The sequence below is a fragment of the Glycine max genome, chromosome 13 (genome assembly GCF_000004515.6).
Source record: "Glycine max cultivar Williams 82 chromosome 13, Glycine_max_v4.0, whole genome shotgun sequence".
Lineage (NCBI taxonomy): Eukaryota > Viridiplantae > Streptophyta > Magnoliopsida > Fabales > Fabaceae > Glycine > Glycine max.
The window spans coordinates 41,751,756-41,770,552 of NC_038249.2; the positions used below are offsets into that span (position 1 = coordinate 41,751,756).

The 18,797-nt window shown below is 34.7% G+C and overlaps 2 protein-coding genes and 1 long non-coding RNA gene across 5 annotated transcripts; 1 reads left to right on the top strand and 2 right to left on the bottom strand.

Moving 5' to 3' along the window:
- Positions 1 to 94: 94 nt before the first annotated feature.
- On the bottom strand, positions 95 to 1,734 carry LOC102664666 (uncharacterized). The gene is made up of 3 exons (XR_417757.4): positions 1,596 to 1,734; positions 1,294 to 1,418; positions 95 to 867 (listed from the first exon to the last, which is right to left on the bottom strand). It is a non-coding gene; the product is annotated as an uncharacterized lncRNA (long non-coding RNA).
- Positions 1,685 to 5,065, top strand: LOC100776572 (DDB1- and CUL4-associated factor 8). 2 transcript variants are annotated; one of them, XM_014766066.3, is made up of 5 exons: positions 1,685 to 2,071; positions 2,370 to 2,621; positions 3,402 to 3,545; positions 3,631 to 4,320; positions 4,532 to 5,065. In XM_014766066.3, the coding sequence occupies exons 1-5, from the start codon at positions 1,937 to 1,939 to the stop codon at positions 4,775 to 4,777; spliced, it is 1,467 nt and encodes a 488-aa protein (XP_014621552.1). In that variant the 5' UTR covers positions 1,685 to 1,936; the 3' UTR covers positions 4,778 to 5,065. The 2 variants fall into 2 exon arrangements, with proteins under 2 accessions (XP_014621552.1, XP_014621553.1); XM_014766067.3 differs by lacking the exon at positions 3,402 to 3,545.
- A 6,178-nt stretch (positions 5,066 to 11,243) lies between these two features.
- Positions 11,244 to 17,799, bottom strand: LOC100812765 (protein NRT1/ PTR FAMILY 2.6). Of its 2 annotated transcripts, none has more exons than XM_006594933.4 (6): positions 17,405 to 17,799; positions 17,075 to 17,259; positions 14,642 to 14,769; positions 14,329 to 14,546; positions 13,313 to 13,860; positions 11,244 to 12,467 (listed from the first exon to the last, which is right to left on the bottom strand). In XM_006594933.4, the coding sequence occupies exons 3-6, from the start codon at positions 14,715 to 14,717 to the stop codon at positions 11,684 to 11,686; spliced, it is 1,626 nt and encodes a 541-aa protein (XP_006594996.1). In that variant the 5' UTR covers positions 14,718 to 14,769; positions 17,075 to 17,259; positions 17,405 to 17,799; the 3' UTR covers positions 11,244 to 11,683. The 2 variants fall into 2 exon arrangements, with proteins under 2 accessions (XP_006594996.1, XP_003543478.1); XM_003543430.5 differs by having other exon boundaries at positions 17,401 to 17,799.
- Positions 17,800 to 18,797: the final 998 nt, after the last annotated feature.

Here is an 18,797-nt window from a genome sequence, read left to right on the forward strand (position 1 = left end):
GGTATATCTTTAAACATAGAAAAATCAACCGTTTAAATGAACAAATTGCTAGAGCTTTTAAAATGAGCAATTAATATATAACCTTGTAAAAAAGTACTAGTTAGTATAAAAAAAATAAAAAAAAAAGTAGAAGAACTTTGGTACTTCTGCCAGTCGGCAGCCATATTCCCTTCCCTGCGTGTGTGTGAAATACTCACTTGTCAGTGAGAAATTTTGGTTCAATATAAATTACCCCTACAAGTTCATATCGCTATTAAGTTCCATATGCATTAAGTTTAGACCTCAGAATATCATAAAGTACTTCCTTAACTATAACATCAAAACAGCTTCAACAGTGACAATTTCAAGAGATGACTGAGGTGGCTGAGAATGAACGTTGACGAGCAATTTCTCCAGCTTCTGTATCATGGCATGATGGAGAATGATAAAACTGAGGCATGAGCAAGCAACACCCACGGTGGCAAATGTGACGGCAAACCAGCTTGGAGCATTTGCCTTGTTCCCAATGCTTTCCACCACATCATGATCTACCATGTTGTTGAAGCTTGCTAGGGAACTGAAACCTTGTGCTTGTACCATGGAAAGCACAAACATAATAGAAGTTGTGGCACCACATAGATCATCCTCATCAACCTCTGGATATCATGTTGTTTCGTAGCTAAAGACATTGCATTGACAAATGCAGAACCGAATTCCAAAACAACTGTTATGATGTCGACATAGTCTGGAATTCACCTGTGACTGTTCTGCACTACTTTACACATATGGATGGATGAGGATATGAATCTGATCTAGGAACAGGTATGAAGTATAGTGAACCCCCGATCCATATTCCTTCACGGATGGAACGATAATCACGTGAGTGAGCTGAAAAAAACAATAACATCTGTTAAATCTAATCTCCAAGACTAAAATAAGGATTTTAAAACAAATAGTCAGACGAAAACTCTGCAAACACATGATCTTTCTGCAGTGTTTACATTAAAATGGCTCTATTTCTGGGTTTGGTGTTTCAGTATGATGATCATCAATGCAATTCATTAGACAACACACCAAGTTCTAAAAAAGCACAAGATATTGTCTTTCGTTAATGATAAGTTAATAACAACTGTAAAACGGCTATCGGGTTATTGTCTTTCACTTGTTTCCAAAGAATTAAAAATTGCACCAGATAAAAACCAGATATATAACATGAACAGAAAGAACAACATAATTAAATCACATTCATGTTACTATATTATTTTAAGCTTAATGTGCATGCATACATCAATAAAAAATAGGTTATTGCCTCACCTGATCGGCCTTCCACTCCTGCCAAGCCAGTTTTTAGGTAATTGGTAGGTAAGAGATATGTAATTCCACTATAAATTTTTCCGCTGAAATTGGTGGGGATTTTTTAGGTCTAAACCTCTCTCAACCTAAAAAAATGACGGACAAGAATAAATGTAGTATTCATTACCAAAAAAAAAAAAAGAATAAATGCAGTATTTAACTAACAATAAAGCATGTGTGCCAATTCAGCAAAAAAAGAAGAAGAAGAAGCATGTGTGCCAAAATTAAATTTTAAATTATATCTGACAAAATTAGAAAATTACCTAAAGCACTACTCTGAAAATATCTTCGGATTAATTCCAGATTGGATCGAATCTCCAGCCTAACATATTATAGGCCTTTGTTTTCATGAGATTATAGATATTACACGCACAGACGCAACGCAGCAATCACCGCCGAAAGGGATATGAATGAGGCAGGGCTAAAAATAATAAAAAATCACAATCTCTGTCTACGCAATTGCATATGACGACACGTCGTCGTTTGCGAAAAGCATTAACCACCCAAATTTAGCGTCTTCCACGCTCGTTTGTTGCACCAAAGGAATCATCTACTTCTGTAACTTCAACAAGTAGACGCAACACACTCTGAAAATTTCATCGAAATGGAAAATCTCCATAGCCATAGGGGCATTACTAATGCTACCACTAGTCCTCCACATGGCTTTACAGATATTTTCAGAAGAGAGTTAGGTTTGTCTCATCCCAACAGTTTCGCGCGTCGTTTTTCAGCTTCCGAGGTTTTGCCAATCAATTTCTCTCTGCAATTTGCTTTTCATTTTTGTCTCCCATTTTATCTAATTAATCACCGCCAACTGGCATATAATTCCAGTGGAAATTAGAATTTGAAAAAAATAAAAAACCTCGTGTTTGCATTTCTGTGGTACGATACAAGGAAAGTAAAAAACCTATGCCATGAATCAACTATGATTTGTGTTTTATCATGTGTAAAAGTTAATGTTATTATGTTGTATTGTGACTAAGAAATTCAATGTTATGGAATTTGTCTTATGAGGGTTATTTTGTTTCCACTTGAAGGTCCTTGTGAAGAGCTTGGATTTATATGGGAAGTTGGATGGTCATGAAGGGTGTGTGAATGCAGTGGAATTTAACTCCACCGGTGACATTCTTGTTTCTGGTTCTGATGACCGACAAATTATGTTTTGGAATTGGGAATCCAAAACTAAATTGTTTGCATACCCTTCTGGCCACACAGACAACATATTCCAGACAAAGATTATGCCATTCACCGATGACTGCCGAATTGTGACTTCTGCTGGTGATGGCCAGGTAAATAAATTTGTGATAGTGTGCATCTAATCAAATATTCTGTTTAGCTCCAAATTAGCAGGCTTGAATTCCCTCTGCTTCCTCTTTTTAGCAATAATTAAACAGGTGTCATTTGATCATGTACTCTATGTCTGTTTATTTTATTCTTATTATGATACTCTTTAGCTTAATATATTTATTATGCTAGAAGAACATCAGATGGAGGGGTCGAGTCTAGCAGAATGGACTAGTCTCATAGAACATGGTGAATCAAGATTTGAATCCCTACTGGCTACTAGGAGAGGTGCTCACATTTAATATCTGATTGCATCTCGAACAAGATTGTCTCAAATACATGTGGGAAACAAAACAAAAAAAGTGATATATTTTCTATCTTTGGAACTAGAAAGGAAACTGGCTGACTAATTTGTTTCTTTTATCATTAAAATTTATCATGTGGAAGTAGAATCTAGCAAAAAGCTGTACTTTGTATTTTATGTGCAATGTATAGCTTCTTTTCCTGTTCAAGTAGCCAATATGCCACAAGTTACTAAATGCTGCCAAACATAAATAGAATGCCACCATAATCAAGCATAACAAATCAAAACTGTTTGTATGAGTTTTCTCCTTCTATTGATTAATTTTATCAAGATATGATGCCTCTTTGTCTGTTATCCAAATGATATTAAAAAATTCCCATACTGATAGTCTAGACTCTTCATTTAAGCTCAACCCAACTTATGCTTTTTCTAAAGTGTCTGCTTGAGTCTCCTCCATTGGAAACTGATATTTCCTTTGCAGATAAGGCTTGGCCTTCTCTGGGAGGATGGTAGAGTTGACACTACAATGTTGGGGAAGCACCATGGTTGTGTATACAAGCTTGCTGTGGAGCCTGGAAGTGCCCACATATTTTACAGTTCCGGTGAAGATGGATTTATTCAACATGTTAGTCAAGTATTATAGCATGTTGCACGTTGAAGCTCCCCTTTATGCTATACCCAAACAGTTATAAGCTTTGTTTCTTTTGCAGTTTGATTTGCGAAGTAATTCTGCTACGAAACTTTTCTGTTGTTCCTCATCAATAGGAAACAATAAACAGACTCTAAGCAAAGTAGGGTTGAATTCCATTGTGATTGACTGTAGAAATCCATATTACTTTGCTATCGGTGGATCTGATGAATATGCACGTGTTTATGACATGAGAAAATGCCAGTGGGATTCAGCAAGAAATTCAGATCGACCTGTTAACACATTTTGCCCTCGTCACTTAATTGGTTCAAATAATGTCCATATCACTGGATTGGCTTACTCAAGCTTTGGTGAACTCCTTGTTTCTTATAATGATGAGCTCATCTATCTGTTTGAAAAGAATATGCACTCGGATTCTTCACCTTCATCTGCTACATCTGAGGATTCGAAGAATATTCATGAGGCACAAGTTTACTCAGGCCACAGAAATGCACAGACAATTAAAGGAGTGAATTTTTTTGGCCCAAATGATGAATATGTCTTGAGTGGTTCAGATTGTGGCCATATATTCATCTGGAAGAAGAAGGAAGCTAAGCTGGTGAGATTAATGGTAGGTGATCAACATGTTGTAAATCAACATGAGGCCCATCCGCATATACCTATTCTTGCTACTTGTGGTATAGAAAAAAATGTGAAAATCTGGGCTCCTCTAGGGAATGATATACCTCCACTTCCAGGAAATGTGAAAGAGGTGCTTGCTCTGCTGTCTTTGTTTTTTCCCTCATCCTCTTTCCATTCCTCAACTGCTTTCTTTACTTACAAGTTACAAAGGATATGTTCAATGCTTTTTGTTCTTGCCATAGGATATGTTTAGTGCTTCATAATTGATATGCTGCTTTTGTTCATAAAACCTGCTTTGCATTCTTGATTGCAAGTTTTCTGATTGTTGCAAGTATGACCAGATAATGGAGACAAACAGACAGGGCAGAGAAGACCGATCACAGGTAACCCTTACTCCTGATGTTATAATGCATGTTCTTCGCCTGCAGAGGCGGCAGACATTGGCATATATTGAAAGAAGACATAATAGGGCAGATATTGTGAGTGATGAAGAAGATGCAGAGGGCTACCTTTTAGGATTCTTAGATGGTGATGCCTCTTCTGAAGAGGATTATCCTGGAAATTCCAGAGATTGCAACATTAGCTAAAGCTTAAAGAAGCGGGTTTGGTTGCTTTGCCTGACTAATTCCATAGAAACAGTAAATGATGTTGGCTTCACTGTTTTTCACTAAGCAGTACCATACATGTTTGAAACGTGCGCTAATAAACACCATTGGGGAAACAGTGTGCAGAGGTGTAAAATCTGGATTGTTCTAGTTAAAATTCAGATATTATGATGTGTACAGGTATAAAGTAAGTATAAATGTGATTGGTAACTGAAACTAGTGTAAATTTCATATTGTACAAATAAGTGAATAACCCTGTTCTTTATTTTAGAATGTTGAATGTTAATGGTGTTTTTCATCAATAATCTTTTTCTTTATGAATGAAGTCATCAATTTTCTGCTTTGATTACACGTTTAAAAATATTTGATCCACGAAGAAGCCATAAACCAGCTTCTGCGTTTTTAATCTATTTCGTCATGAAAATAACAGTAAACTTACATTGACAATGTGCCTCCAGACACACTAATATTGATCTAGTTCACTCGCCACAGAAAAGATCGGTCTAATTCCCTCTTTTTATCACATTATGTAAATCAATTTTTTAACTTATTTTGACATTCTAACGTACCTATAACGTAGCCTTCAAGATGATTTTTGAGGCATTGGAAGTGAAGAACTTCGCCAAATCTTGGTGCTTGAAATTTGTTGCTTCAGCCTTCATGTGCATCTATATGAAATTTGTTGTGTTCATTTTAATCACCATATGATAGAAGGCTTCTGGTTTAGGATTTATACAGTTTCTTATTCTGATAAGCTTTCATGCTATATTATGTGAGGAATAATGTTGAGGTTCTATTGATACTTTGGAGCTTGACAGTTCTAGTTTATAAAAAATAATCTTAAGCACCAGCATTTACCGAACGGCAATAGACAATGTTATGATAAGGTATTTCAAGTGGCGATGCTTTGGTGGTGTATATGCCAATTATCTTTAATAGGGTTCATTTACATCCGTGATTGAATTATTTAAGAGTTGCTAAATACTATTGGAACTTCATCTGGACAATGGAGGAGTACACTATTCATATTCCCCCCCCTATAATATTTATGATTAATAACTTAGCTAGAGAATTACTAAGGGCTTTTAAAACAGGCTTAAAGCCCAAAAGATATGTGAAGCCCAGACGCTTTGGTCCGATCTGGGAGCTAGGGCTTTTCTTCATATTTAAGCTGTGGTATACGGGAAAAATCAGATCAAGAAATGGGGTAGGGATTATTGTGGACAAGGAGTGGAAGAAGGATGTCGTGGATGTAAGAAGAGTAGGAGATCGTATCATAGTCTTAAAATTGGTAGTGGGACAGGACACCTTTAATGTTATTAGTGGGTACGCACCTCAGGTTGGGTTAGCAGAACACTTTAAGGTAAAATTTTGGGAGGATCTAGAAGGGGTACTTCAGGATATACCCCAAGGAGAGAAAGTTTTCCTAGGAGGGGATCTCAATGGACATGTAGGTAGCGTGACTAGAGGTTTTGAGGGGGTGCATGGGGGTTTTGGCCTAGGGGAGATGAATGGGGAGGGTAAATCCATCTTGGAGTTTTCGGAGGCTTTGGATCTTTCTATAGTCAATACATGGTTTAAGAAAAGAGAGGAACATCTTATCACTTACAAAAGTGGAGGGACATGTTCTCAGATAGATTTCTTCCTTATCAGGAAGTCTGATAGGAAGTATTGCTTGAACTGTAAAGTTATCCCGGGAGAGAGCTTGACTACCCAACATAGAGTTTTGGTTATGGATGTAAGAATTAGAGATAGGGCAAAGAGAAGAAGTCCTATGGTAGCACCAAGGATCAAATGGTGACACTTGAAGGGTGAGAAACAAGGAATCTTCCAACAAAAGATATGGGAGGGTTGGTGTGGACAATCACAAGGAAGTGCAAATGATATGTGGAACAAGATGTCCCAAGAGATTATTAAAGTGGCTAAAGAGACGTTGGGTGAATCTAGAGGTTTTGGACCTAGGGGTAAAGAATCGTGGTGGTGGAATGAAAATGTTCAGAGCAAAGTTAGAGTAAAAAAAGAGTGTTTCAAGGAGTGGTCTAGGTGTAGAAATTCTGAAACTTGGGATAAGTATAAGATAGCTAGAAATGAAACCAAAAAGGCGGTGAGTGAGGCAAGAGCCCAAGCTTTTGACGGACTATACCAAGCTCTAGGAACCAGGGACGGAGAAAGATCTATATATAGGCTTGCTAAGGGTAGAGAGAGGAAGACTAGAGATTTGGATCAAGTAAAGTGTGTTAAGGATGAAGAAGGCAAAGTCTTAGTGCATGAAAAAGATATCAAGGAAAGGTGGAAGGCGTATTTCCACAACTTATTTAATGATGGATATGGATATGACTCTAGCAGTCTAGACATAAGAGAAGAGGACCGGAACTATAAGTACTATCGTCGGATTCAGAAACAGGAAGTAAATGAAGCGTTGAAAAGAATGAGTAATGGTAAGGTGGTGGGGCCAGACAACATACCTATTGAAGTGTGGAAAACTCTTGGAGATAGAGGTCTTGAGTGACTCACCGAACTCTTTAACGAAATTATGAGGTCAAAACGCATGCCGGAGGAATGGAGGAGAAGCACGTTAGTGCCAATCTATAAGAACAAGGGGGATATACAAAATTATGCAAATTATAGGGGAATCAAGCTCATGAGTCATACCATGAAATTATGGAAAAGAGTGATCGAACGGAGATTAAGAAAGGAGACTCAAGTTACTGAGAATCAATTTGGTTTCATGCCGGGAAGGTCAACCATGAAAGCGATTTATTTATTACGGCGGGTGATGGAGCAATATCGTATGGCCCAACAAGACTTGCACTTGATTTTTATTGACTTGGAGAAAGCGTATGATAGAGTGCCTAGAGAGATTTTGTGGAAAGCTCTAGAGAAGAAAGGGGTTAGGGTTACATATATTCGAGCTATCCAAGATATGTATGATAGGGTATCCACTAGTGTTAGGACACAGGGTGGAGAGTCAGACGATTTTCCCATCACAATTGGTTTACATCAAGGGTCAACCCTTAGCCCCTACCTTTTTACCTTAATTCTGGATGTCCTCACGGAACAAATCCAAGAGATAGCGCCGAGATGCATGCTTTTTGCAGATGACATAGTCCTCCTTGGAGAGTCGAGGGAGGAGTTGAATGAGAGGTTGGAAACTTGGAGACGAGCTCTAGAAACACATGGCTTTCGCCTAAGCAGAAGCAAATCGGAGTATATGGAATGTAAGTTCAACAAAAGAAGGAGAGTTTCTAACTCAGAGGTGAAAATATGAGACCATATTATCCCTCAAGTCACACGGTTTAAATATCTTGGGTCTGTAATACAGGATGATGGGGAAATTGAAGGGGATGTGAATCATCGCATTCAAGCAGGATGGATGAAATGGAGAAAAGCATCGGGGATGTTATGTGATGCAAAGGTACCGATCAAGCTAAAGGGAAAGTTTTATCGGACTGTGGTAAGACCGGCGATTTTGTACGGAACAGAATGTTGGGCGGTCAAGAGCCAACATGAGAATAAAGTAGGGGTAGCGGAGATGAGGATGTTGCGGTGGATGTGTGGTAAGACTCGACAGGATAAAATTAGAAACGAAGCTATTAGAGAGAGGGTTGGAGTAGCGCCTATTGTAGAGAAGATGGTGGAAAATAGACTTAGGTGGTTTGGACATGTAGAGAGAAGACCGGTAGACTCTGTAGTGAGGAGAGTAGACCAGATGGAGAGAAGACAAACAATTCGAGGCAGAGGAAGACCCAAAAAGACTATAAGAGAAGTTATCAAAAAGGATCTCGAACTTAATGATTTGGATAGAAGTATGGTACTTGATAGAACATTATGGCAGAAGTTGATCCATGTAGCCAACCTCACCTAGTGGGATAAGGCGTTGTTGTTGTTGTTGTTGTTGTTGAAGCTTTTTAAAGGCAGCCATCGACGCGATCCTCTCCCTCGTTGTCTCTTGGATTCAGGTAGCATCTGATATTCCGATTAACCCAAAACCCTATTTCTATTTTGATTTAATTTGTTCCCCTATGGTGCGGGTGATAAGGTGAGCATGATGAAAGAGGAAGGGTGAACATCAAGCATTACGTGCCAGATAAATATATGATCCCCTATGTTGCTAACCTCATTGATGCTGCAGAGTACTTTTTCTCCTTTCTCATAAAACAAAAACTCCTACCTCGTTATGTCATTTGAACTGTGTTCTTTTGTTTTGCAATGTAGATACAGTTTTTTTTTGTTTTTTTTTTTATAGAGAGAAAACAACAAGTAAACTGTGTATATGAATTATTTTAAGTAGAAAACTTATATAGAACCTTGGGTGCTATGCTTGCTGGTGGCCAATCTGAAAATGAGTTTTGTCCTTAATTTAATACAAGGATAATTTTATAAATACAAGGGTATTTTGTTTTTGTTACAAGAGGAAATAAAGGAAAAGCAAGAGAAACAAAGAGAAAGTACATCAAAAGGACCGGGGTGGGGGGCGTAAAATGCTAGCTTGAAACAGAAACAGGAGGATTAGTAAAAAGAAGCACCCCAAAATCAGTACCATGGGCTAAATTGGCCATGGTATCAACTACTATATTTGCCTCCCTATATACATGTGTAAAACATATATGCCAAGATTGAATAGATGCATCATACTCCATAAAGGATGATGCTGTGGGCAGCCATTTTTAGCAAAATTGACCGTCACTCTAGAATCACATTCTCCATATTCCTCGCCCAAGCTATTTCCATAGCAGTTAGCAAATCCCACAACTCCGCCATGAGAGGATTTGTGCAGCCAATCTTTGGTGAGGTAGTCCACGTGCAGATCTGTTGTCTTCTCCCCTTTTTTGTGAAGCTTTTTGATTTATGGACTACCTATTTCGAGAGAGAAATAATGGAAACTGTATCCAGAATAGGTATTATGGAAGCCCAAATTTGTACTTACGGAATGATCATTCCCGAACGCAAATTGGCTTCTCGAATAGGTGCTTTAGAACATATAAAATGTGCTTCCAGAATGCCTATTCCAGAAACATGTTTATTGACTCCATATTCCGTAGTCCATAATGTTAAAAGCATTTAATGGAATCCCTAATTCAGAAATATAATTTATGGTTTTCCAAAAAGCATATTCTAGAAATCAATTTATATTTTGGAATGGTTGTTCTGTAAACATAATTTATACTTCCAAAATGACTGGTTGGCAAGGGAGGTGCATCTCGTTAAGGGTATTTTTGACTTTTCAGAAAGAAAGAGAAGGTGCAGGGTACACTCCAGGGAGTGTAGGATTCAGAACCTTGCTTTACATTATTAAAAAGAACACATAATTGTTTTAAATAGCTTGTCATCGTTAAAAACATTACTTTGAAATAAAAACATTATTGGTGAGATCTATTAGAAGCAACTAAAGACAATTGTTTCACTATAAAAATTTATTGTTTATACTGAGGAAAAATAAAAATAAGTGATTTGTACACACGAGTCCCATTAGAAATAACTAAAAAAAATTACACCATCGATGCTCTAATGTCAAAAATACTTTTGAATATACATTTGTTCCTTGAGCACCATGTGGACTACAACATGACGGATATTAAGTAGTCAGTACCATGCTTATTTACTCTTAATGGCATTGTATCACTATCTTACATGTATTTTGATAGAAGTTATATCATATAATAATGGAGTGTCCATTGATTATTTTCCGTACAAAAATGTAACGTAATTTTAAAGGTATAAATATATACATGGTGGTAGGGAACATTTCTTCTTTTCTTTTTTCCCGCTTAAAGAACACACTGGTGAGGAAGACAAGTTTTCCAGGCCACTTATACAATCCTTTATATTTTATTTTCTTCCATGAAGAAGAAACTCCAATGAAAAAAGGGCAGCACCTTTCTCCTCATTCACGAAGACAAAAGAAGAGTCAACGAACGAGATGGGAATAACTTAAAATTACAAGCATTTGAGTGACACCCATTTACATACAATATATTAATATACTAAGTGCCAAATTAGCAGATTTTGAGATCCTTGCTTTCAGAGCAATTGCAAAAACAAGAGACAGAAGATCTTCAATCCATAATAAAGCTATTAATCATCCAATCATAATCACTAGGGAGACAACTGTGGCCATTCCCGCATACATTATGTCAATCTTGCACCACTGTCTCTTTTTTATTCCATATAATAGAAATGGAGGCAGCATTAGTCATTATACTGCAAGAGTATTAAATTTAGCACTCTGTTTTTGATTTGTTTTCGAAAAGTTTTTAGCACTCTATTTTAGTATACAAGACAAATTTAAATGACAAAGTGGCGTATGAAAATTGATATCGGTTGGAGACAACAATTATTTTTGTTTGTTACTTTTTATGTTTGATGATTAGTTGTTATAAGTGTATATGCAGCAAAAAAAAAAGTTGATATAGGTGTATGTTGGAGGTGGGTATGGATTTTTTTTTTGAACAATTTTGTTAACCATCATAAAGTATTAATACAAATTATTAACAAATAGGAGGTAGTATTATCTTTTTAATTAAAAAATTGTCTTGTTTTTTTAAATTTTTTTAACGGCAATGGCTATTAATATACAATTTTTAAATATTTCCCTTTCAAATGAAGAGACACACAACTGCTCATCAACATTTTAATATACACCCCAGCATAGCAGCAATTGTAACTTGAAATGAAACTATGAAAGAGATCAACTTATTATTTATTAGTTAGATTTTTATTTTTATTTTTGGACACTCAAACATTAGGGACATTTCATTGACATTCTTAATTTTTTTTTTTATATCTCTTCTCACGTTACATCATCAACCATATCCATAATTTATCTTTCTTCTCTTCTGGACTCTCTTTGGCTGTCTACACTCAAGAAATGTCATATCCCAACTCTTCTTACACTTTGGTATGCTTGTACAAAGTTGAACATACCAAGTAATATACAAAGTTGATACCCCCCACTAGGACGAACATCCAGTAAAAATTATCTAGCCTCCCCTGATTTATGTCAGCAGGTAACCAATTAGTACTCCTACGCACTTGGTCAATTAATGCGGTACTTAGATAATAAGATATCCCTAGAATCATGGAAATCATAGCAGTGGATGTGCTCCGAAGTGACTGAGGAAGTTGTTGGTAGTAGAATGCAACTTGTGCTGGAAAATGAAACGATTCTCCTATTCCAACTAACACCAATTGTGGAAACAACCACAGAATGGACATGGCCACTGAGGGATCAGAATGAACCATCTTGAGCCTCTTTGATTCAACAAGAGCTGAGACAGCTATTCCAAGCACATTGAATACGTGGCCTACTCCAATTCGTTGGAGAGTAGTAGGAGAATTACCATTCAACTTTTGCCATGCAGGCCAAACCACCCTATCAAGAAATGTGAGGAAAATTGATGTGGAAATTAAGGGTATGACAGTAATAGAGCCCGCTGGGAATTTAAAATGGGGTCCTATTTGACGATCCATGGCCAAAGCTTGAAGGACTGTCATGCTGCCTTGGATTCCTATTGGAGTGGATAGGAATATGCTTGTACTCCACAGTGGTAAGATTCCAATGATAGCTTTGAAATCTTCCACTTGTTGAACTGTGCATAGCCTCCATGGTTTCTCAATTGAGCCATCTGATTGAAGGTCTCCATCAGTTATTAGAGCTGCACGATTGAAGAATCTACATTTGCATGTAGGGAAGTATCGTTAGGTTAGTGGTTGAACACATATTTCTGTTTATTTATTCATTTTACTAAAGTAGAAGTTCCTTACTTGAGCAACTAGAAAGTTTATTTGTAATTAAGCACCCAGAAACTTTACTTTTTGCCATAAAAAATCTTAGCAGTAGAGGTTTAAAAATGAAAATTTCTGATATATAAGTTCGAAGCTAATTTAATTATAACTATTTTCTTAAAGAACTACGAATAAAATTTTGGACCCATAAATACGAAGTCTCACTAACTTTATTAGCATTTAGCACTACTACTATGATATGAAAAAGCAAGGCAAAACGGCTCTTACACCTTTATATATACGACCGTGGTCCACTACCACTAGTTAGCTTATCTTAACTACAACTGGACTCAATTATGAACCATAGATCACATTTGTTCACGAAATATGTCTCCCATTAGGAAGTGACTTCTGTCCATATAAAAAACAATAACAGCACGGTGCACCACACTGTTGGTTTGACTATTTGAGCGGCAATGATTCAGATATCTTTAATTAAGGTTTTTAGTTTAGAATAAAAAGATATAGACACTATAAGATTTTTGTTCTCTCCTTAGTCTATGGGACAATATTTCCAAACACCACATTGGGGTCCAACACAGCAAAACAGCACTCTACTGTTTGTGACACAAATCTATTAACATCGCTGTTTTCTGTCTTATATGAATCTTTTGAGGAAGCAAACTTGGAAAAGCAGTTTTACATTAAATTACTATTTTACTAAAGGCACTAATAAAGGTAATTAATTAATTAATTAACTTCATTAATAACAATAATCACAACTTATAGTACCTTAATCTTTTTCCTGGGGTTGCAGCAGGTAATTGCACTGTAAGTATCCCATCATGGTCACTATAGTAATGCTTGTTTGCGGAAGAGAGTTGAGATTTCCACTTACGGATAGATGCAACAAGAACACGTGCAAGATCCAAGAATGCACTTCCTTTGGGGTTATCAGGGCGATAAAATCGATAACCAAGTAAGAAAATGACTAGGCCAATAAAATTACCAGCACTACATATGCCAAAGCCCCAAGCCCAACTCACATTATCTTGGACATAGAAAATCCCAGTAAAGGATGCAATAGAAGTAATGTACCAAGTCAAAAAGAACCAGTTGAAGAATACGTCCTGATGCTTTGCCTCATTAAATTGATTTGCTCCCAACGATGCCGTTGTGAAGCGTGCACCCCCAAAACCAATTGCACATAGTGTTATGCCCCCATATAAGACTGCATGTTGGAATTTGGATGGAGGGTTGCATAGGTTTGGTCCAGTATTGTTGCAGGGGTCAGGCTTCAACGACTTGATAATTGTCGTCAAGACTATAATAACTGTACCCTGCAAATGGCAAAGGAAGGAGCAAGAAAATATTATAAGAGTGACAAATATGATATCTAAGGTGATAGAAAAAAAGTTTAATTATAATTAAAAAATTTGTTTAAAAACATTTAATTGAATCCTCAATTATCGAAAACTATTATGATGGTATCATTTTCCATTAATTCCGTTAGTTTAATTGTAATGTTTTTAAATAATTGGAGAACTTGATTAAATTAACGAATTTGACAGAAAAATGATAAATTTTTTTAAGGAAAAAAATGGTAAGCTTATATCATATAAATGTTGATCGAGATAATAGTTAGTAATAAACCAATAATTTTAAAGTATCTAATAATTTTTCACTGGCTAGGAATTTCAAACAAAATAAGTAAGAATACTGTTTAAGATAAGAAGAAAGTAAGCAAGAGGGCAAAACAAAATGGTTGCGTATCATTGATATATAGAAACAGGAGTATTAATAATTACCAAGAAAGAAACACAAGAAGAAACCAAGGCAACAGGGAAAGAGCCAAAGAAAGAGTCAGCCATTATTGCTGCAACAATGGGAAATAGAGAGGAGCTTCCATTAGCCACGTTCGCAACTTGAGCAGCATCGATGCTCTTTATATTGAATTCACGTATCAGATATACAATCAAGTTCCCAATTATTCCTGCAGAAGCAACTGATATCCCCGCCGTGGAACCTGCATGCATGTACGTTTAACAATTAATCAATACACAAATAATAATTAACATCATGCTTTGATTAGGTGTTGCAGATAGAGGGAGAGAGAGAGACCAATGGTGAAGGGAAAACTTATCCAACCGCCTCGCTTATTCTGTGCTTCTCCGCAGCATGTGAGTGTGTCTTCCATTCTTGCTCAGTTGCACCTAGCTAACTCCACTTGATGCTTCAATAATTGTGTGCTGTTTTTTATATAGGAAATGTTTATCTTGCACGTTTTCTTTTTTTCTATTTTTTAAGTGAGGTAGAAAAACAAGATATATATATATATATATATATATATATATATATATATATATATATATATATATATATATATATATATATATATATATATATATATATATATATATATATATATATATATATATATATATATATATAAATCTAATTGGTAAAGGAAACTGACCATGGCGTTCTATGCTAACGTAAAAGATAACATTAAAATATGTGCTTTCAGCGACAAATCTAGTATCCTAAGTCAAAAAACAATCTATTTAAAAAAATAAAATTAATAATTATTATCGTGAAATAACTAAAAAAAGTTAAAGATAAAAGATTCAAATATATAAAATTAAGAAATATAAAATATACTAAGATATTTAAAAGATGGAGATACAAATATAGTCTTTGATTCATCTGTGGATATGCCACGAATGCTAATGTGCTAGTGCTACCTACCCTCCAGATCTTGAACAATCTTGATGAATAACTAAACAATCAGAGTAAGTGCATCTAATAAGGGTCTAACGACAAACATGAACAATTTGAAACTCCCACCTCCATATGATTAGTGCGCTTTTGCTTTTATTTTTTACATTTTTTTTAGTTTTTGTAGTAATACATAATTTATTTATTTATTTTGATGCATATGAATAAAAAATAATATCAAAGATTTAAAACACTCAGACATCTTATTCACTCATCCAAGTTATACCCTCTTTTGATATATAGTTTATTTATTTATTATAAAATAAAGTTGTTCTCAACAATAATGCCAGAGAAGGGTTGTTTATGAAAATTTACTATATAGGAGTATGTGCTTCATCAGACTATTCTCTACTGACACAATATTAGCACTTTTTTTAAAAATTGAGTGGATCACGCGGATATATACGATATATACTCATCATGCCGATATATATTAGCACCATTATATATATATATATATATATATATATATATATATATATATATATATATATATATATATATATATATATATATATAAAAGTTCTTCAAGAAATAAATTCTTTTGATCAATGATATGCTTATTCTTTTTTTGATAAAAAAAACCATAAAATAGTATATGCACAGTGTATTAGAAATTATGTATAATGTTCTCCCCTCAAATTCATGTTCCTTTTATTTCAACTTAATCAAAAAAAGAAATTATGTACAATGTTATTATGGTGTCAAGTTTACCGAAAGTGAGGTGTTAGAAACTTTTGTGTCATTCTCCAAACTTAATCAATGATATTTAAACTATGAACACTGATTCATATCTGTTTACTTTAAATTTAGCAGTGCTAGAAGTGATAAAATAGCTCAATCTATCTCACCTCCAATCCATCAGAAAACGAAGTATGTAGGATAGCTATAGGTGATTCATTTTTAAAAATGGGTTGGAAATTTCCGTCAATCTTTTTTGCTAACAGATTAGCAAATTAATTTTTAAATAATAATAAAATTCTAAAAATGGCAAGAAATAGAGATGAAATGTAATTAAATAAGAGTAAAAATCAAGAAATAAAAATTTGGACTCTTTCATGAGCAACAACTAAAAAGAAAGAAAAAAAATACTAGTCAGCATCTTACTCTCTAATTAATTAACATACTAATATATTTTTTTTAAATATTCTCTTTATTAATTAAAATTTATTTTTTTGAGAATATTAATTAAAACTTATTAAAAATTACAAAATCCCACTTTTAAATCAATTAAAACTTATGATTTAATAAATTTTAACTAATAAAAAGTATATTAAAAAATATCTTCTTATCACTTCTTAATTAAAATAAAATAATAGAACAAAGCTCCCTAACCACAACGGGTCAGCCCATCTAAATCAGCTGTCCGTGGCTAAGTAATTTGTTGAAGCTTAAGTAAGATATAAGTCTCTTTTTTTTCTTTTTTTTTTTTACCGGATTGGACCAATTTAGGGGCAAATTTTCAACCTACAATAATTGCTCTATATGGGCATAGTTAGCTAGGCATCACCTATCATATAATTAAAAATCTAAATTACCTGTGACTTGTGGCACACTTGTGCTGTGGGTAGATGAGTGTTACTTCTTAAGTTAAGTATGCTAATGATGATCATGTTTCAAAAAGATTAAAAAAATATAAAATAAGGGAGAGTTCAGGAAGGGTTTTCAAAGAAAAAAATAAGGGAGAATATTGTAACAGACAGGAAGAAAGTAAACAGCATATATGAGAAAAACAAAATGATTGCTTATATATCATGAAAGAGGAGTATTAGTTACCCCTTAGAAGGAAAGAAACACAAGAAGAAACCACAACAACAGGGAAAGAGCCAAAGAAAGAGTCAGCGATTATTGCTGCAACAAATGGAAATAGAGAGGAGCTTCCATTAGCCACGTTTGCAACCGGAGCAACAGTAGTGATGCTCTTTGAATTCACGTATCAACTGGCATCCCTGCCACTGAACCTGCATGTACGTTTAACGATTAATTGATACACAAATCATCAATATATATCAAATATTAATTATGATTCGTGAGCATGCTTTGGCTTTGAGTGAGTGAATGTCATTAGGTGCTTCATCATATAAAGAGAGGGAGAAAGAGACCAACAATGAAGGGCACACTTATCCAACCGCCTCGCTTGTTCATGTTCTGTGCTTCCCCGCGGCAAGTGGCTGTGTCATCCATTTTTGCACCTAGCTAGCTAGCTCCACTTCATCATGCTTCAATACTCGTATGCTCTTTTTTATATATAGGAAATGTTTGTCTTGCACGTTTTGTTTTCTTTCTATTTTTTCAAGTGAGGTTGGAAAACATAAAAAAACTATAGCAAGGAAACTGGCCATGACGTTTTTGCTAACTTTTAAAATAACTAAACAATTAGCACATACATCTGCCTTCCGATCGAGATGATTCTACTTTTCTTTTTTACATTTTTCTTAGTTTTCTTTTATATTTATTATTCTTTTATTTATTATAAAATAAAATGTGTGGTCAACAATAATGCTAAAAAAGAATTGTTCACAGCAAATTATTACATGCTACTGGATTATATATGATCCCTCTAATATCTAGTGAGACAATATTACCACATTTTTTTATATATAATTAAACTGAGTTGATCATTTGTCACTCCAGCCACCAACTGTTTTCATCTTTTATCATGAATTCATGTATATCTCCTTTCATTGACTTTGACACCTCGACCGAATGCTTCCATTCACATTTCACACGACCAGTCACCAATAGGTTGAGACTTGAGAGTACTGACTTATTTATGTCCCTACTCGATATGAAATTTTGATTATAAAGTTAGTCTTTTTAAACCAAAAACGATTAAGACTCGATTATATTTTAAACCAATTAATAGTAAAAAATAATGAACTTCTTGTGAACTAGTTAGCCACAGTTGCAGTTGCCGTGGTCTTCGATCTTCACCGCCAACTATAAGCACACTCTCCAGTGCAACAGCTTTGCCATACATCATTCCTCAACTCAAGGTTTGCAAAGTTAGGTTAGAGAATAGAGTTGAACTTCTATATTTGCTCCGAGACATAGTGCCATGTACCATATATCTTACTGTATATGGTTTATAATTTAGTCATTTACTTTATTCTATGATAAGATGAAGTTGTTTTCACTCTAAGTAAAAATAAAATTAAATAATCTAGAATTTAGACCATTGTCCTATTTGAATTTAATCATTAATGTTATGATTATTACATTTTATGATTTATCTTTGATTTCTCTTTCATAACATTTATGTGTAAAATTATAAATTTATAATTTCTATTTAAAAGTTAATAATTAAAATTATAATAAAATCATTTTTCTTTAATTCATCCAAAACAAAATATAAGAAATCGCATATAATTTGTTTTGGAATTGATATTAATTTTAAAAAATCCATAAAAATCAGAATTGGTTTGATTAGATTTTAAATTGATATTGCTTTTAAAACAAAATAAATTAAACCGCATATAATCGGTATGCTTGGTTTGAA

Coding starts and splice junctions, on each gene's coding strand:
- LOC100776572 (XM_014766066.3), top strand. CDS start 1,937: ATGGAAAATCTCCATAGCCATAGGGGCATTACTAATGCTACCACTAGT. Junction 2,622..3,401: donor CTTCTGCTGGTGATGGCCAG/GTAAATAAATTT, acceptor TTTCCTTTGCAG/ATAAGGCTTGGCCTTCTCTG. Junction 3,546..3,630: donor AAGATGGATTTATTCAACAT/GTTAGTCAAGTA, acceptor TTTCTTTTGCAG/TTTGATTTGCGAAGTAATTC.
- LOC100812765 (XM_006594933.4), bottom strand. CDS start 14,717: ATGGAAGACACACTCACATGCTGCGGAGAAGCACAGAATAAGCGAGGC. Junction 14,547..14,641: donor AAGTTTTCCCTTCACCATTG/GTCTCTCTCTCT, acceptor ACATGCATGCAG/GTTCCACGGCGGGGATATCA. Junction 13,861..14,328: donor CTTCTTGTGTTTCTTTCTTG/GTAATTATTAAT, acceptor TGCCATTTGCAG/GGTACAGTTATTATAGTCTT.